Here is a 19,002-nt window from a genome sequence, read left to right on the forward strand (position 1 = left end):
GTTTATATATGTGTATACGTATATTGTATATGTGTATGTATACTGTATTGTAATGCCCTGCTATTACCAAATAAACTCATTTTCTTTGGAGTGCCAATCTCTGTGTTGTTATTTAGGTTATTACATAGAAAATCCCCATAACAAAGGTAACCATTGCAATGACATGTTAATGGAGGGAGGTGCCATCTATTATCAAAGTGATAAGTCTGGCTGGCACCACGGCTCACTAGGCTAATCCTCCGCCTGCGGTGCAGGCACACTGGGTTCTAGTCCCGGATTAGGGCACCGGTAATGTCCAGATAGCTCCTCTTCCAGTTCAGCTCTCTACTGTGTCCAGGGAAGGCAGTAGAGGACGGCATGAGTGCTTGGGCCCTACACCTGCATGGGAGACCAGGAAGAAGCACCTGGATCCTGGCTTCAGATAGGCACAGTGCGCCGGCCATAGCGGCCATGTGGGGGGTGAGCCAACGGAAGGAAGACCTTTCTCTCTGTCTCTCTCACTGTCTAGCTCTGCCTGTCAAAATAAAAAAAAAATTTAAAAAACCACAAAGTGATAAGTCTGGGAAGAAAAAATTCAGTGTCCCATGTCATTCTACATTAGAACAAATATCCATAAGAAAATGATTCATTTATTTTTCCACTACATACAGATATTATCACAGTTCTCAACATCACATAAATTGCACATTCCCTTAGATTTATGTCAAACACCCAACTGGTCTGAACCCAGTCATTTTCTCTTTCTACTAAGAGACAATCATGGGATAAACATTTAATAAATAAGTGAGAAATGAATCAGATTATCAGTCACCTTTAAAACCTTTTAATTCCTGCCTTTCTATGGTCCTGTATCATGATAAAGTAGTAATAGATTTAAATAAATATCATAGACCCTTTACCTTTTACTCCAGATGTTAGTGTAATGTTTTACTGAGCAGAATGAACTGCTTTAGTTAAGGTTTATCACCATTACTGTCTTGTAAATTGCATCATTTACTTCCAGTGCACATAAATGTTTGGATGCTACCATGAAAAATTTAAATGTATAAAATTGTGAGTTGTATATTTATTTCAAATACATACCATAATGTATATGAAAGTATTCTTTTAAATCCATATTTCATAATAGTCAAGCATAAGCCTCAGAATACAAAATCAGATAACTGAAACAGTTTCTTTAGTGCTATAATATAAATTAAATGCATTCAAGTCTATATACACTTCCCCTATGTTTTATATATGAAACAAAGAATGAATATTCATAATAACCTTTTTCCATGAAGACATTCCAATAGTTAGAGACATAAAATGGCCAAGCAGGATAGTTTATTTTTTCCATCAACAAAATGTTTGTACAGAATTGTGAAATTGAATTTTCTGATCTAGGAATTACTTGCCTCAGTAAAATTAAGGATGGAAACACATTTAATTGCCTTAGAACTCTAGTATTTTTCTATGCCATCAGGTTTCTCTTTTTTTTTTTTTTTTTGTAGATTCATGGTTAACTCTCATCAGCTTCTTCAATGCATCCTTCATGTCCTTATTCCTCAATGTGTAAATGAGGGGATTGAGACTTGGGGTGATGATGGTGTAAAAGAGTGTGATGAACTTTCCCTGGTCTTTGGAGACGCTGTTACCTGGTTGCAGGTACATGTAGATAATAGTACCATAGAATATGGACACCACAGTGAGATGAGATCCACAGGTGTTCACTGCTTTTCGCTGGCCTGCTTTTGACTTCATTTTCAGCACAGCTTTGGCAATGTAGCCATAGGATGTCAGAATAAGGATCAGGGGTATAAGGACAAAGAAAATGCCTAAAGCAAAGACAGACATTTCCACTGTTGTGGTGTCTACACAGGCTACCTTGACCATAGCTGGCACCTCACACAAGAAAGTATCCAGAAGGTTGCTTCCACATCTAGGCAAATTCAGGGTGAGTGTACATAATAGTACAGAGTTGGCGAAACTAATGCTCCAGACCGTGATAACCATCTTGAGACAAAGATGTGGGTTCATGATTACCAAGTAATGCAAGGGCTTGCAAATAGCTGTGAAACGATCATAGGACATTACAGCCAGGAGAAGGCACTCAATGGAGCCCAACCACATAAAGACATAGAGTTGAATGACACAACCCACGTAACTGATGGTCTTATCAGGTCCCCACAGGTTAACCAGCATCTGAGGGACAATGCTAGTTGTGAAACATAAATCAAGGAAAGACAAATTCCTGAGGAAAAAGTACATTGGTGTATGGAGATGGGAATCCAAGAGAGATGCAAGAATGATGGCTGTGTTACCCAGCAGTGTAGTTAAGTAGAAGACGGTGACAACTCCTGACAGAATCTTCTCCAGTTTGGGATGGTCCGAGAAACCATGCAGAATAAAAACATGTAAATAACTGTAATTTCCTTGGTACATAATCCTTTGATGCCTAAATCTTAGAGGGGGAAGAGAAGATGGAGAAAGAGGAGGATGGAAAAAGAGAAACAGAGATAAAGAGGAAGAAGAAGAGGAAGAAAGAGAAGTGGAAGAAAAGAAGAAATAATTAGTCAATATGGACTGTCTAAATAATCTGCAATGCAGAGCTAATCAACAGCAGAGAAATTTTGTTAATAATTAAGAAAAACTAATAGACAAAAGGTAAGCCAAGTAATCTGGTACTTATCACAGATAATTTATGGCAATGAATTTAATATTACATTTTAAACATCTAGGTGACCTTAGGAAATTTTCTTTTAAACTAAGGATCTCAATTTTCCCACATGCACATTCGAAAGTTTGGCATTGATCTGGTTCTAAAAGGATGTGTCCATATGATTCCTTCCAAAGGTCATTAGCTTGAAATAGTGAAAACATCTTTCAGGTGGTCAATGAAGTAACTCATAAAACCTGAATATTTGGCTAATCTTTTTTATTCTTAACAGCCCCTTTGATTTTCCAATTGTTATATAAGAGAACTGGCATTTATTCTTTCCTTTTTTTCTCTCATCCTCAATTCCTTCTTTATCATCCAAGCTAGTAATTTTGAATGAAAAATATGTTAAGTGCCCTCTCATTTTTAAAAATTTCCAACGACAGCATCCTAATCCAAACAACTATGATCTCCTTACGAGAGTCTATTAATGGGATTTACTGCTTGCAGTGAGATGTGTTCATCTGCACTGTTAACTTATTCATTGAAAGCACATTAGCTATGTGCTTAAAACTTGTTAGCCTTTTTCAAATACTTTCAAGAGGTATCATAATTTTTCAAGGTGTCTTCAAAGGATTTGCATGCTTTGACTTCTGCATTGGCTTCATTCTCATCTCACAAATCACTCAAGCATTTTTACTGCTGACCTTTTCAGCTGTTTGGCATGTCAAATCTATTCCTATTGAAAGCCCTAGAAAATCTTTCTCTTTTGTATATTTATTCTTTTGCTAACTCCTTCTCATTCTATAGACCACCTTTAAATGACTCCTCCTTAAACAGGGTTTCTTTAACCTCCATCCTACCAACACCGCTCTGTAAATTTCAAGAAGGCACACGTGATTTCTGTTGCTCTTCACTTTGTATAGCCTAAAGAATTTCTGCAGTATATAATTTTTCAATAAAAGTTAAAGGTAAATCATACTATTAACAATGATTATAAACCTACATATTGTTACTGTTCATCACTGTTTTAATTAAAAAGTTAGCATGATATTTTGTGAAATTACCGGAATTGTTAGGTAGTAGTTTGAAGATGAATGGGACAGATAGTGATTTTATTTATAGAAAAAAATAACCATTCAGTATGGTGAAAAATCATGAAACAGTTTAGTATCTTTTTAAAGGGCTAATAAGCTCAGCATTATTCAGTAGTGCTGTGCAGATCCATGGAAAAACATTCCATGCTCATTGATTGGAAGAATCAATATCATCAAAATGCCATTCTCCCAAAAGTAATTTATACATTCAATGTGATGCCAATCAACATACCAAAGACATTCTTCTCAGATCTGGAAAAAATGATGCTGAAGTTCGTATGGAGACACAGGAGACCATGAATAGCTAAAACAATCTTGTGCAACAAAAACAAAGCCGGAGGCATCACAATACCAGATTACAGGGCATACTACAGGGCAGTTGTTATCAAAACAGCATGGTACTGGCACAGAAACAGATGGATAGACCAATGGAACAGAATAGAAACACCAGAAATCAATCCAAACATCTATAGACAATTGATATTTGATCAAGGACCTAAAACCAATTCCTGGAGTAAGGACAGTCTATTCAATAAATGGTGCTGGGAAAACTGGTTTTTCACGTGCAGAAGCATGAAGCAAGACCCCTACCTTTCACCATACACAAAAATCTACTCAACATGGATTAGAGACCTAAATCTATGACCCAACACCATAAATTATTAGAGAACATTGGAGAAACCCTGCAAGATATAGGCACAGCTAAAGACTTCTTGGAAAAGACCCCGGAAGCACAGGCAGTCAAAGCCAAAATTAGCATTTGGGATTGCATCCAATGGAGAAGTTTCTGTACTGCAAATGAAACAGTCAGGAAAGTGAGGAGGCAACAACAGAATGAGAAAAATATTTGCAAACTATGCTAGAGATAAAGGGTTAATAACCAGAATCTACACAGAGATCAAGAAACTCCACAACATCAAAACAAACAACCCACTTAAGAGATGGGCCAAGGACCTCATTAGACATTTTTCAAAAGAGGAAATCCAAATGGCCAACAGGTAAATGAAAAAATGTTCAAGATCACTAGCAATCAGGGAAATACAAATCAAAACCACAATGAGGTTTCACCTCACCCCGGTTAGAATGGCTTACATTCAGAAATCTACCAACAACAATGCTGGCGAGGATGTGGGAAAAAAGGGACACTAACCCACTGTTGGTGGGAATGCAAACTGGTTAAGCCACTATGGAAGTCAGTCTGGAGATTCCTCAGAAACCTGAATATAACCCTACCATACAACCCAGCCATGCCACTCCTTGGAATTTACCCTAAGGAAATTAAATTGGCAAACACAAAAGCTGTCTGCACTTTAATGTTTATTTCAGCTCAATTCTCAATAGCTAAGACCTGGAACCAACCAAAATGCCCATCAACAGTAGACTGGATAAAGAAATTATGGGACATGTACTCTATAACTCTATACAGCAGTCAAAAACAATGAAATCCAATCATTTGTAGCAAAATGGAGGAATCTGGAAAACATCATGTTGAATGAAATAAGCCAGTCCGAAAGGGACAAATATCATATGTTCTCCCTGATTGGTGACAACTAACTGAGAACCAACATGGAAATCTGTTGAAGTGAAATGGACACTATGAGAAACAGTGACTTGATCAGCCCTTGTCCTGACTGTTGATGTACAATTTAATACTTTATCCCTTTTAGTATTTTTTGTTCTACTTAATACTATAGGTTTAACTCTGTAATTAACACACAATTATTCTTAGGTGTTTAAATTTAACTGAAACTTGATCTCTGTTAAATTTAAGAGTGGGAATAAGAGACAGAGGAGATGTACAATTTGGGACATGCTCAACCTGACTTGCCCCAAATGGTGGAGTTAGAAATGTGCCAGGGGATTCCAATACAATCCCATCAAGGTTGCATGTATCAATGTCATCTCACTAGTCCATGTGATCAATTTCAGTTCATAATTGATCAGACTGATAGGTCTAAGAGTCAAAGGGATCACACAAACAAGACTAGTGTCTGATAATACTAATTGATAGAATAAAAAAGGGAGAAAATGATCCAACATGGGAAGTGGGATACACAGCAGACTCATAGAATGGCAGATGTCCTAAATAGCACTCTGGCCTCAGAATCAGCCCTTAAGGCATTCGGATCTGGCTGAAGAGCCCATGAGAGTATTTCAGGCATGGAAAGCCAAGACACTCTGGGAAAAAAAGAGGACCTTAATGAAAGATCTCTGCAAGTGAGATCCCAGTAGAAAGAACAGGCCATCAAAGAAGATGGTACCTTTCTCTGAAGGGAGGAGAGAACTTCCACTTTGACTATGGCCTTGTCTAAATAAGATCAAAGTCGGTGAACTCAAAAGGCTTCCATGGCCTTGGCAACTCATGACTAGAGCCTAGGGAGATTACTGACGCCATAAAGAAGAGTGTCAAATTGTTAAGTCAACAACAGGAGTCACTGTGTACTTACTCCTCATGTGGGATCTCTGTGTTAATGTGTTTTCCAATGTGAAGTAATGCTATAACTAGTACTCAAATAGTATTTTACGCTTTATGTTCTGTGTGGGTGCAAACTGATGAAATCTTTACTTAATATATGTCGCTCCCCCTCTTCGTGGAGGAACAACACAGGACCCTGCGCTGTTCTTTCGTCTGCTCGGCCCTCCCCGGGTTTGCTGCTGGTTCTTCCCGGGTTGGCTACTGACCCTTCCACCTCCGTGGAAGGGCGGTTCCCCCTGGCCACTTTCCCCACTTCCGCAGGGGAGCGGCACACCGCCGGCCGGCTCTCTCGGGGGCTGCACAGGTGTTCCTTCAGATGTTCCTCTAGATGTTCCTGGTGCATGTTGTCTCTCTCCTCCTTTATAGTCCTCTTCCACCAATCCCAACTCTGCTACCCACACGCCGAGTACGCTGCTCTCCTCCAATCAGGAGCAGGTCCTACAGTTTATTGGTTGAACTGGAGGCAGCTGTGTAGAAGCTGTTTCTCCCTTCTCAGTGCCATATTGTGGGAAAGCAGATGCATAGAATAAGTCTTAATTCCAGTAACTTAGTCTAGTCCGAGTTGCTCCCCACAAATATATACTAAATCGATCTTCTGTATATAAAGAGAATTGAAAATGAATCTTGATGTGAATGGAATGGAAAAGAGAGTGGGAGAGGGGAGGGTTGCGGGTGGGAGTGAAGTTATGGGGGGAAAAAGCCATTGTAATCCATAAAGTGTACTTTGGAAATTTATATTTACTAAATAAAAGTTAAAAAAAAATAACCATTCAGTCTGGTGAAAAATCATGAAAAACTTTAGTCTCTTTTTAAAGGGCTAATAAGCTCAGCATTATTCAGTAGTGCTATACAGATCCAATTCCTCTGCACTTTCATGAATATCTCAGAGTTGCCAAAACTTCTAAGATCTGAACAGATCGATAATCTACCACTAGATTTTCCCATCACTGAGCATAGAGAGAGGACTCCTTAGCATTGAAGCTACAATAGCATCCGGAAAGCTTCCATTCAGGACTATTTTGTACACTTAACTTTTTCATAATTGAGTTGAACTTTCTTTTAACTTAATATTTTATTTATTATTTTTGAGCATATACTTTTAATTTATATTATAGTCAAAGTCTTAGTGAACCACTAAATAAAAAGTTCAATAAAAAAGTATATCTTATATTAAGATTTTTTTATGACACACACTCAAAAATACAAAAAAGAGTAGAAGGAAACTTTTATAGGTGATTGATTTATGGCATAGCTCGTGGCGGTGCTTTTGTAAATACATACTTACCTGCATACACATCAATTATGTACTTATACATTACATATATATGTCTTTTTGTCTTCAATCACATCCTATGTGGTCAAAAATCTCACAGAAAATATTTTACTGAAAAATAACAGCTAAATTTCAAGTTGGTATTTCTATCTTCTTTCTGTGTAGAGATAATGCAAATATTTGAACTTTTTTAATATGTCATTTCAGATATGTTTCTTGACTATTATTAAGAAATTATTCAAAACTGTAGCTATGACTCAAAAGTGGAGACATTTAGCCAAAAAAACAGCATACAGTGGTCAATTCATTGATTTGAAAATAAGACTGTGAGCAGAAGAGGGAAGAAGTACAGGGGTGGGAGTATGGTGGGAGAGCAGGTACAGCGGGAAGAATTATTATGTTTCTAAATTTGTATTTATGAAATGCATGGCAATAAAAAATGGAAATAGTTGATTTGAGAGAGTTGTTTCATGATTCCCTGAGATTAGCTATTCAAAAGTCATGATTTGGGCCTGAGTACTGCCAATGAGTAAGACAAAAGAGAAATAACTCTGAAAAGTGTTGCAATCTGTCTCATGGCAATAAGGTTTTATAATATCTGAACAGGGGAATAAATAACTAATAATTTATCTGGACAGACACATGGTATGTATAATTGTGCCTCGCTTCTGAATAAATCGGGGCTTTAGTTAAAGACATGAAAACAAAAATAAAAATTCTTTTAAAAAAGAAAGTCCATCCTAAGCTGTTTTCTCCTTAACTGTTTTCGTTATCACTACAGCCTCCACAGATTAATTCAGGGAAGGAGAACATTCTTCTCTGCTCATTATGAAGCTGGCACAGAAAAGTTTCAACTAATTTCTTGTGTACAATATGAGACTTAGAAATGGAGCAAAGATATCTAAGTCCTTCCTAGCTCTGCAACCGTCAAGAATAAATACTCTAATCATTCATTTTCATTTTCATTTGCTTAGTTACCTTTTGTTTCTGTTGGATCCAAATGCCTGAACACAAATCCAGAACTAGCTTAATGTTTTCCTCTCATAAAAGGAGAATTTAGTCTTTCCTCATCATATAGGTAAACAATATGATTTCTCTGCAGACATCTACCATATTAATTTATTCTCAGCAACTGGAAAGAAAATCAGAAGACTCTGCCCATTTGTGTGCAAGTTCTTCTTCTCTTACTTCCCTCAAATTGTTTTATCAACTCAGGCACATTATTTTCTAGGAGACCATTAAAGGTTACCATTACTGTGATCCAGAGAATGTCCCTCGATATTCGACTTTCTGACAACTGCAGAGCTTGCCCCGTGGAAAACAAACCCTGTGGCAGCATTGGCTCTGCAGGACTGCAGCTCTCTCATTTCCACTGTGGTGCCACTGTGACTGCTGCTTTTTCAGAAGTGTGTTAAGGTAGATTCATGACAGGGCTCCTCCTCCCTGAACACGTGACTGCCAAGAATGGGATGACAACAGTCACACGTCCTTTCTGTTTGTTTGCCTTTAAATCAACCTGCAAACAGGCAGGCCTTGTTTGTAGAGAAATATGAAAGCAACCTGATAACCAGAATAAGATTGGACAACATTTCCCAGTACTGCCTGAAAACCCAGATCATCAAGCAAAACTGTCAGGACTGTGTCTAATTTAGTTCACTCAAGTGCCATAGATAATGCTAGTAGATTGTTTCCTGGTGTTTTGGGGGAACTGATTTAGTACTTAGAAAACACACACAAAAAAAGTTATGCAATAGGAAGGAAAGCTGAAGAACTGTAGAAAATGCATTTTCAGATCTTTTTTCTCTGGACAGTGAAGGTTTCAGAACTAAATGGCCTTACATATAGTGTGCATTTCTGATACTAGAGTTACAAAAAATGTTTGCCTCATAAAATAACTTCACAATTTATAGCATGCATATTAATTCTGGAGATACATGTGCTCTGAGAAGATAGCATGAAATAAGATATCACTAGTTGTTTTCTCTGATACCCAAGTTCAAATCCATTGTCTATGAAGGCGATGTTCAGTCTCCACAGACCTATGCAGTAAGTTCAAAATTATATTTATGTGCTTAATCAGTTGTCTTGGTGACCATGAGGGATGAGTCAAATATTTCAGGGTCTACTATATGTTTGCTGTTTTGTCTGGTGGGCACTACTAAAACACTAGATCCTAATATGTGGTTTGAAGTATAGAAAAATTATGTACTCTAAAGATTTTTATGAGTTGGTTTGTAATCATAACAGCTCCTTGGAATTAAAATTATGTCAATCACTAATAATACCACCAATAATTACTTCAATAAAACACATAAGCATAAAGTGACTGCCGTATGACATGCTCCAATGAGGATGAATTCTCATGACATCACTGAGCAAAAGAATTTTATATATGTCCTTCCATATGATAATAGTCATATATGTTTGAGATATATATAGCACAGTGTCATGACCACATGGATAGGTTTTGGAACCAGACTTGCTGTGCTGGAATCCTGTTGGTTCCACTTATCACATATGCGAACTTGGGAGAGTTATTTAACATTTCAGTGCTGCAGATTTCTTAACCCCTTTCAGATTATGAGTCAGTCGTACAAACTTAAGGGGTCCAACTACTCTGCTACTGATCCAGCTTCCTACTAATGTACTTGAGGAAGCAGTGGATGATGGCCTAAGTACAGGGATCCCTGCCACCCAAATGGGAAACCCAAATGGAGTTCTGAGCTCCTGACTTTGACCTGGCCCAGCCCTGGCTGTTGTGGCCATTTGGGGAGTGAACCAGAGGATGGAGGTTCTCCTCTCTCTCTCTCTGTTATTCTGCCTATCAAATAAGTATCTAAATACATCTTAAAAATAATACAAACTTAAAGTTTTATTATAAGGGTTAGATACATTTGATATATGTAAAAAATTGCACTTCTAGTTGCCACGGAGCCAGTGTTCAGACGTTTATTGGCTACTATTTTTTTGAGAAATTCAAGGTATTTTATGTTGCAAAAACATTCATTTTCATCAGTTTGGGGAAAGCTATAGCTGGTATTTGAGAAAACATCTGAGAAACATTTTCTTCCTTTCAATCACTGTCGTTAAGAATACATATATAAGTGTATATATTATATATAAACATTATGAACAATGATGATAATGAGAAACAAAATCAGTTAATGGCAGTTTCCTCTATCAAGATTCTAAATATCTGGGTACTTGCAACTTTTCACTTTGACTAAAGATCTCAATTTCAGTCGTGTACTCTGTTCAGTCAAGTTTTTCACAGCTCTCCTTTTCCTTGGAAAAATTGTTCTAATGAACAGTCTGAACTCTTCTATAACTGTCTCAATTTCACTTCACTGAGTCTGCTATCACCCTTATTTTCCTCTTCTTTGTGGTAAATTAATCATTTTAGAATAGACAAGCGTGAACTATATTTTGTCTCATGGTGATCTGATTTCTGAACTTGATTTCACATTAATCTTTGAGCTTTTGGGATCATTTGACTTTTGTTTTTGGTGGACCATAAATATGGTTGGAATATTTGTAAGATTAGAAATTACAGCTATTGGCATCAGCACTGTGGCACAGCGGGTTAAAACCCTGGCCTGAAGCACCAGCATCCCATATGGGCACCGGTTCTAATCCCAGCTGCTCCTCTTCCCTTCCAGCTTTCTGCTATGGCCTGGGATAGCAGTAGAAGATAGCCAAAGTCCTTGGGCCCCTGCACCCATGTGGGAGACCCAGAAGAGGCTCCTGGCTTTGGATTGGTGCAGCTCTGGCTGTTGCAGCCATCTGAGGAGTCAACCAGTGAATGGAAGATCTCTCTCTCTCTCTCTCTCTGTCTCTACCTCTCTCTGTAACTCTGTCTTTCAAATAAATAAAATAAAGCTTTTAAAAAAAGAGAGAGAAAAAGAAATTACAGCTATTGAAATACCACAAATATTCTTAGCACAATTGGGGAAAAAACTCAAAATAAAATTAAAAAAGAAAACTGTTTGCCTTCTTATGTACTTGTGAAATCAAATATTTTTCTACTTTGTTTTTATAGTAATTATAAATATGCACTTTTCCATTTTTGCAAATAAAGTGATGTTTTCATTTTTTTCTTTCTCCCCAGCTTTGTTGAGGTATAATTGACAAACAAAAAGTGAATATATTTACTGTGTACAACATGATGCTTTTTAAAAAAGATTTATTTTACTTATTTGAAAGACAGAGTTACAGAAAGAGGCAGAGCCAGAGAGAGAGAGAGAGAGAAAGAGAGAGAGAGAGAGAGAGAGAGAGAGATTTCTTCCAACCATTGGTTCAATCCCCAAATGACCAATACGGTCAGAGCTCAGCTGATCTGAAGCCAGAAGCATATTTCAGGTCTCCTACACGGGTGCTGGGGTCCAAGGACTTGGGCCATCTTCCACTGCTTTCCCCAGGCCATAAGCAGAGAGTTGGGTTGGAAGAGGAGCAGCCAGGTCTTGAACCAGTGCCCATATGGGATGCTGGCACTGCAGGCGCAGCTTTACCTGCTATGCCACAGTGCCGGCCCCACACCAGATGATTTCTGACAAATATACAACATTATTTTTTAAGCAAATGTTTCTCAAAGTTGAGTTGGAAAAGTTAGATATATGGAGTTTTATAAATCTGATAAGCCATGTCAAAAACCAGTGGGAGACACTATTATTATTATTATTATTATTATTACTTTTATCCTTTAGGTCTTAGGTATTTTGGTAGTTTGCCAGGTTCTGTTACTGAAAAGTGTGTGAAAATACTGATCGCTCAGCTGTCTGCCTGAGACGTGGAAGATCTCCCAACATTTTAGAAGCAAGGCAGCACCAGTCTGACCATAGCTGCCTGCATTGCAGTCTAATTCGCCTCATCAGATGCTATGGAATGGATTTTTAAATTGTGCCATAGATGATTGTTAATGGAGCACAGTAGGTAAAACATGTCTTCATAGAATCTTCAGAGGAGCTATTAAATTAATTTTAATTAATGTTATCTATTTTAAATTGGCAAATAACTATGTACGTGTTTGTGGCATAGAGTGTAATGTGTATATATATGGTCAGTTAAATGAGGATCATAAACATATCTATCATATTATCATTTCTTCTGGATAATGTGACCAGGCAGAATATCCATAGGTTCTTGTCCTTTGCCTTTGACAATGAAAGCACACCCACAGCAGTGTGAGTTGAGAGCAGTAAGAGTTTTTTTTTTTTTTAAGTTTTTTTTTTTATTTATTTGAAAGGCAGATTCAGAGAGAGAGAGAGAAAGACAGAGAGACAGAGAGAGAGATCTTCCATCTGCTGGTTCACTCTCCAGATGGCTATTGCAGCCGGGCCAGAGCAGAGAGCTGGATCGGAAGTGGAGCAGCTGGGACTCGAACCAGTGCCCATATGGGATGCTGGCACAGCAGATGGTGGCTTTACCCACTAAGCCACAGCATCAGCTCTGAGCAGTAAGAGTTACATTTAAACTACAACTCAGGGGGTCAGTTTGGTTGCGGGCGCTTGGGCAGCACAAGTGCGCAGGCCTGGAGCTGCGCCATTACGTCCTTTCCTGAGTCCTGGCCCACGGAGGGGCATTCGGGGCTGCCGGTCTGGGTTCTGGTGGCGCCTGGACTCGCCCTCACCCTCGCCTTCCGGGTCTGTGGCTGAAGAGCGCCTGGAACCCTTCTTTGCGGGAGAGTGACTTCAGCAAGATGGCTGAGTAGAGTTGCCTGTCCCTAGTCCCCTCTGCAGAACGGCTCTCCACAGAGAGTCCACGGCTGCATTCTGACTGCACGCTGGGTAGTGGCAGGGGGCAAGAGAGAGCCCACAGAGCCCAGGAATCCAGCACAGCACCACAGAGAGGACAGCGAGGCTCCCTGGCCAGCAGCTACCCCACCCAGGTTGTCCTAGAGCCAAGACAAAGATCTCTTAACAGGAAAAGGTGAGCTGGAGGCCCCCGTTGCCACTGTGGATGACCACATAGACACTCCCAGCTCTCAGCACCCTTGGCCGCAGCCTGGAGTTTGCGTGCCGGAGTTTTAGTGTCAGAGTAGGAGTCCACGTCATCTACCCTCATCGCTCGTGACCTCCACTCCTATTGCTCTATGCCATCTTGAAACGGGACCCAGTGCTGGAGTGCATCACCCCGCACAGTCCCACTTTAGAGACTCTGCTGTCATCCCCCCCGCTCTCCCCCTGCACTCACACAAGTGGCTGCAGCACCGTGAGCCCTGCTACTCACAACCTAGGGCTAGCAGAACAGCTGAAGAAGACACACAGAAAGTGCAGTGCTGTGCCCACCCACAATCAAAGCTGACACACCACAGCAAATTGATACCTTTGTTTTTCTCTAGAGGAAAAAAAACCTGTAAAACTGGAAAAAATTACTGTTGCACCAGCACAGATACCAATGTAGAGACACCAGAAACATAAAACAGCAAGGAGCCATGCCACCTTCAAGGCAGCACATTAAGCTTGTAACAGCACCTCTCGAAGAAGAGGAAGTTAAAGAAATGTCTGACAGGGAATTCTGTGTACAAATCTTAAAGTTGCTCTGTGAGATAAAGGCGAATCTCAGTCAGCAGCTTGAAGATATGAAAAAGTCGATTCATGATTTGAGTAATGTAGTCAGTGTGGGGCAAGATACCAAAGAAAAGAACCAACCGGAAGTCTTGCAGCCGAAGAACTCGGTGAACAAAGTAAATTCATTTGAGAGCTACAAGAGAGTAGATTGTGTAGAAAAAAAGGATTTCTGAAGTCTAAGGTAGGTCTTCTGAATTAATCCAGTCAGGAAAAGACAAGGAAGAAACATTGAAAAAGTGTAAAGAAAGCCTGCAACACCTACAGGACACCATTAAGCAAACAAATATTCACATTTTAGGAATTCCAGAGGGAGAAGAAATGGAGAAAGGCATAGAAAGCATCTTTTATGAAATAATAGCTGAAAACTTCCAAAGTCTTAGAAAAGACACAGACATCCAGACCCAGGAAGCTCAAAGAACCCCAAGTAGACACGACCCCAAGAGGTCTTCTCCCAGGCACATCATGATCACGCTGTCCAAAATCAAAGACAAAGAGAGAATTCTTAAAGCAGCACGGGGAAAATGCCAGATCACATACAAGGGGATTCCTGTTAGGCTGATGGCAGATTTCTCAGCAGAAACCTTGCAGGCCTGGAGAGAATGGAATGATGTATTCAGAGTGCTGAAAGGGAAAAACTACCAGCTGAGAATCCTGTACCCAACAGGCTAACCTTCAGACACGAAGGAGAAGTCAGGTCCTTCTCAGATAAGCAGAAACTAAGGGAATTCATCACCACTAGGCCAGCCTTGCAGGAAGCACTCCAGGAATTCCTTCATCTAGAGGCAGTATAGTAACTACCCTCAGGAAAGTCCACTGAAGTGTACAGTCATTAGTAGAGTAGATACATAGATGAGCCAGAAAGGGATTAAACATTACCACTGCAGTCACAAAACACAAAGTTTGACAGTAAGAGAGGAAGAGATTGACAGGACACACAAGACAGCCAGAAGGCACTGGACAGAATGATGGAAGTACTTTGTTACTATTAGTAATAACCTTAAATGTAAATGGGTCCAACTCCCTGAAGGGTATAGACTGGATGAGAACCAAAATTCAGCTGTGTACTGCCTATGAGAAACTTACTTCAGACACATTAAATAATGAAAAAAGGACTGGTTCACAAAGGTTGTAACTATTGTGAGCACATATACACACTACTGTAAATCAAACTACTGTTACATTTAGAGGAAGGGAGAGGCTGCTCAACAATAGAAGCTGGGGACCTCAGCACCCACGTGTCAATGGACAGGTCATCCAAAGTCAGCAGTGAAAGAGACGGACTTAGCGTCTGTGGAATGCTGCCCCTAGCTGAACATACATTCCTGTCTCCAGCCTGCACCCTACAATAGACCAACACCAAACGAGGACCAACAGATTTTTAAAAACCGAAATCATTGAACCACATTCTCATGCCAGATTACTGGATCCCTTATCAACAGTGACTGAGAGTGCTACCCAGAGCAATGAAGTGAGAAATAAAGGCATCCGGTTTGGAAAGGAGGAAGCCAAATTGTCCCTGTTTACAGTTGACACAATCCTACATATAGGAAAACTAAAACCTCCACCAAAAAAACCCAAAATTACAAAACAAAGACCCATCAACTGACATGATTTCAGTGAAAATGCCAGATACAAGATCAGCTTGCAAAAATTAGTAACATTTCAATGAAGAAAGCAGTCCCATTAAAACAACAGCAGCAAAAACTGAAAAATAACTGGGAATGCATTGAAACAAAGGGGTAGAAATCACTAAGACCTGGAAAGCCATCCTGTGGTCATGGGTTTGAATAACTAATGGTTTTGAATGTCCATACTACTAAAATTAGTCTACAGTCAGTGCAGTCCCTGTCACAATACCATGACATTCTTCACAGAAACAAAATGGGAGAAAATACTTCCAAGCTGTCCAGCTGCTGAGATGAAAGAACTCAACCCAACACCCACCCCACCCAAATCCAATTTAAAAAGTGGGCGAATGATCTGAGTAGCCATGTCTGAAGAGAAAATACACAAATGGGCAACAAGTATCTGAAATCATCAGGGAAAGGGAAATTAAAGCCACAGTGAAATACTATCACACCTGTTCATATGGCTAAAGAACAAAAAAGACTCAGATTCTGGTGAAGATGTAGAGAAAGGGGAGCTCACCTACACCGTTGATGGGAATGTTAATCATTGCAGCCCTGTGGGAAACTGGAGTTTCCTCAGAAATCTAGAACCAGAACTGCCTTACGGTCCAACAGTCCCACTGTGGGTTTTTATATCCAAAGGAAAGGAAGCCAAGTGTCCAAGAAATGCCTGCACTTCCCTGTTTATTGTTGCACTGCTCACACAGCCAGGGTGTGGAGTCGACCTGGGTGCTCCGTTGGTGGATGAGTGGATAAAGAGCACGTGGCTACCTCTACACAGTGGAATAGTATTCAGCCATAAAAAAGGATGCAGTCTTGTCATTTGCAGCAGCAGAAATGAGGCAGGAGGACATTGTGTCAGCACAGAAAGAAAACTACTGCATGTTCTCACTTCAGTGTGAAAGCTTAGAAAGCAGATCTCAGAAGAACAGGGATCACCAGAGGCTGGGAGGAGGAGCATGGGCCATGGGTGCCCCGATGCAGCTGGGTGGGAGGGGTAACTTGGTAGGTCTCTCACTGAACAATAATTGTATCTCAGAGTAGCTAATTGGATTCTGCATGTTCCCAACACAAGTGATCAGCATTTGAGGAGATGGGTATGCTAATTAACCTGGTCATTACATGTTGTGTACATATGCTAGAATACCACACTGGACCCCATATGGATGTATGTATGTGTCAGTTAAGAATAATACACACATCACTGTCTTAAAAAAAAAATCAGGAGCAAGTGTTTTAACTAATCAAATATCAGGTTTCTGGAAGATCCATGTGTTAAAAGGTCTTATAGGGCTTACTTCTTGGGAAGTTTTATATATTCAGTAAGCTTTTTGGAAAGTTCCAGGAAGGGTTATGCATGTTCAATAAGGAGAAGTTTCACATGCCATCCATGTTGTCATGTTTGTTCTATGTATTTCACGTTCAGCTGTTTTTGGGTATCTACATTATAATGGGGTTTAGATTTCTATATCAGGCTGGATCAGAGTGGATGCAGCTGAATCAGATTGTAGCTAGCTCCTTAGTGTTAGCTGCTGGGTTTGGCTGCATCCAATCAGCTTCCCTCTGCCCCTTTATTTGGTTATTCCCAGCATGCTTTTAGACATACGCAGGTGGATTTTTTGAGATGAAAAAAGGGTATGAGTCTCAGTTCTCATTGTTGATGGATTATGGAGTCAATGGATAAAATGGCGTCACTGTAGTCTGGCTACTTCCTGCTCTACTGGGGCCATGAGACTTAAAGGGTTACCACCCAGGAGGGAACAAATTGTCAGGATCGGAGAGCCCGTTTCTGTGGAGGTGAAAGTTCTTGGAGTAGGAAGGTCTGGCTGGAACTTTCTTGGCTACAAACGAAAATGGTTGGAAAATGAAGGCAGGGACCATGCACACGATGAGAACAAACAGAGGGGTAAGTAAAGAGAACCCAAGAAAACTAGGGAACTAGGAACACTATCCACTCCCACCGGTTTTCGGTACAATCCGTCCTTCCTTCTTTCCTTCCTTCCTTCCTTCCTTCCTTCCTTCCTTCCTTTATTTGAAAGGCAGAGTTAGAGAGAGAGGGATACAGGGAGAGGTCTTCTGCCCACTGGTTCACTCCCCAAATGGCTGCAATACCCAGAGCTGTGCTGATCTGAAGTAAGGGGCCAGGAGCGTCTTCCAGGTTTCCCATGAAGGTTTAGGGGCCCAAGCACTTGGGCCATCTTCCACTGCTTTCCCAGGCCATAGCAGAGAGCTGGAGCAGAAATGGAGCAGCCGAGACTTAAACCAGTGCTCATATGGGATGTCAGCACTGCAGACGATGGCTTTAACCTGCTGGGTCACAGCGCAGGCCCCCCAGCATGTTTTGATCTATGTTTACATTATGAAATGATTGTCACTCACCAGCTAATTAGCCTATTCATTACCTCAGTTTCCTTTTTGTGTGGTGAGAATATTTTAGTCTATACACATTTCAAAATACAACACTGTATTTTTAACTATAGTCACCATGCTGTACTTTAGATACCCAGAACTTAATCACCTTCTACTTGAAAAATTGTATCCTTTGAGCGATATTCCAGATTTCCCCTCCTCCAAGCTCCTGGCATTCACTGCTTCTATTCTATTCTGTTTCTGAGAATTCAGCTGTTTTAGATTCTGCATACAGTGTTTGCCTTTGTTTCTGACCTATTTCACTCAGTATAATGCCCTCCAGCCTCATCTATGTTGTTGTTAGCAGCAGAATTTTTCTTTTTATGGATGAATTAAATATTTATGTATTTAAAATACATAGAAATCCATGCATAATGTTTTTAATAGTACACATTTCCCATGAACATCTGAAGACCACTCCTATGCATCTTTACTCATTCATTAATGGATATAAGGATTATTTCCATGTTTTGGTTATTGTAAATATGTTACAATGAACATGGAGGTGCAGACATTTCTGTCTGTATGTATTTTCTGACATACTGATTTCAGTTTCTTTAGATTTATGAAAACATTTAAAAATTTTTGGGAAATAGAATTAAAAGATAATTTTATTCTGGTGCAAAAAGATTTAAGTGGTCTTTAAAAAGTTCATGGAAAATGAGTACTATCAAAAACTATGTATGGATTTCCTCAGTCTGGAGATTCCTCAGAAACCTGAAGATAACCCTACCGTTCGACCCAGCCATCCCACTCCTTGGAATTTACCCAAAGGAATTTAAATTGGCAAACAAAAAAGCGGTCTACAGCCTAATGTTTATTGCAGCACAATTCACAATAGCCAAGACCTGGAACCAACCTAAATGCCCATCAACGGTAGACTGGATAAAGAAATTATGGGATATGTATTCTTTA

The 19,002-nt window shown here is 39.8% G+C and overlaps 1 protein-coding gene across 1 annotated transcript; it reads right to left on the reverse strand.

Moving 5' to 3' along the window:
• Window positions 1–1,461: 1,461 nt before the first annotated feature.
• On the reverse strand, window positions 1,462–2,424 carry LOC108177320 (olfactory receptor 2W1-like). Its single transcript, XM_017344797.2, has one exon. The coding sequence runs from the start codon at window positions 2,422–2,424 to the stop codon at window positions 1,462–1,464; it is 963 nt and encodes a 320-aa protein (XP_017200286.2).
• Window positions 2,425–19,002: the final 16,578 nt, after the last annotated feature.

The sequence above is a fragment of the Oryctolagus cuniculus genome, chromosome 5, assembly GCF_964237555.1.
Source record: "Oryctolagus cuniculus chromosome 5, mOryCun1.1, whole genome shotgun sequence".
Classification (NCBI taxonomy): Eukaryota; Metazoa; Chordata; class Mammalia; order Lagomorpha; family Leporidae; genus Oryctolagus; species Oryctolagus cuniculus.

Coding starts and splice junctions, on each gene's coding strand:
- LOC108177320 (XM_017344797.2), bottom strand. CDS start 2,424: ATGTACCAAGGAAATTACAGTTATTTACATGTTTTTATTCTGCATGGT.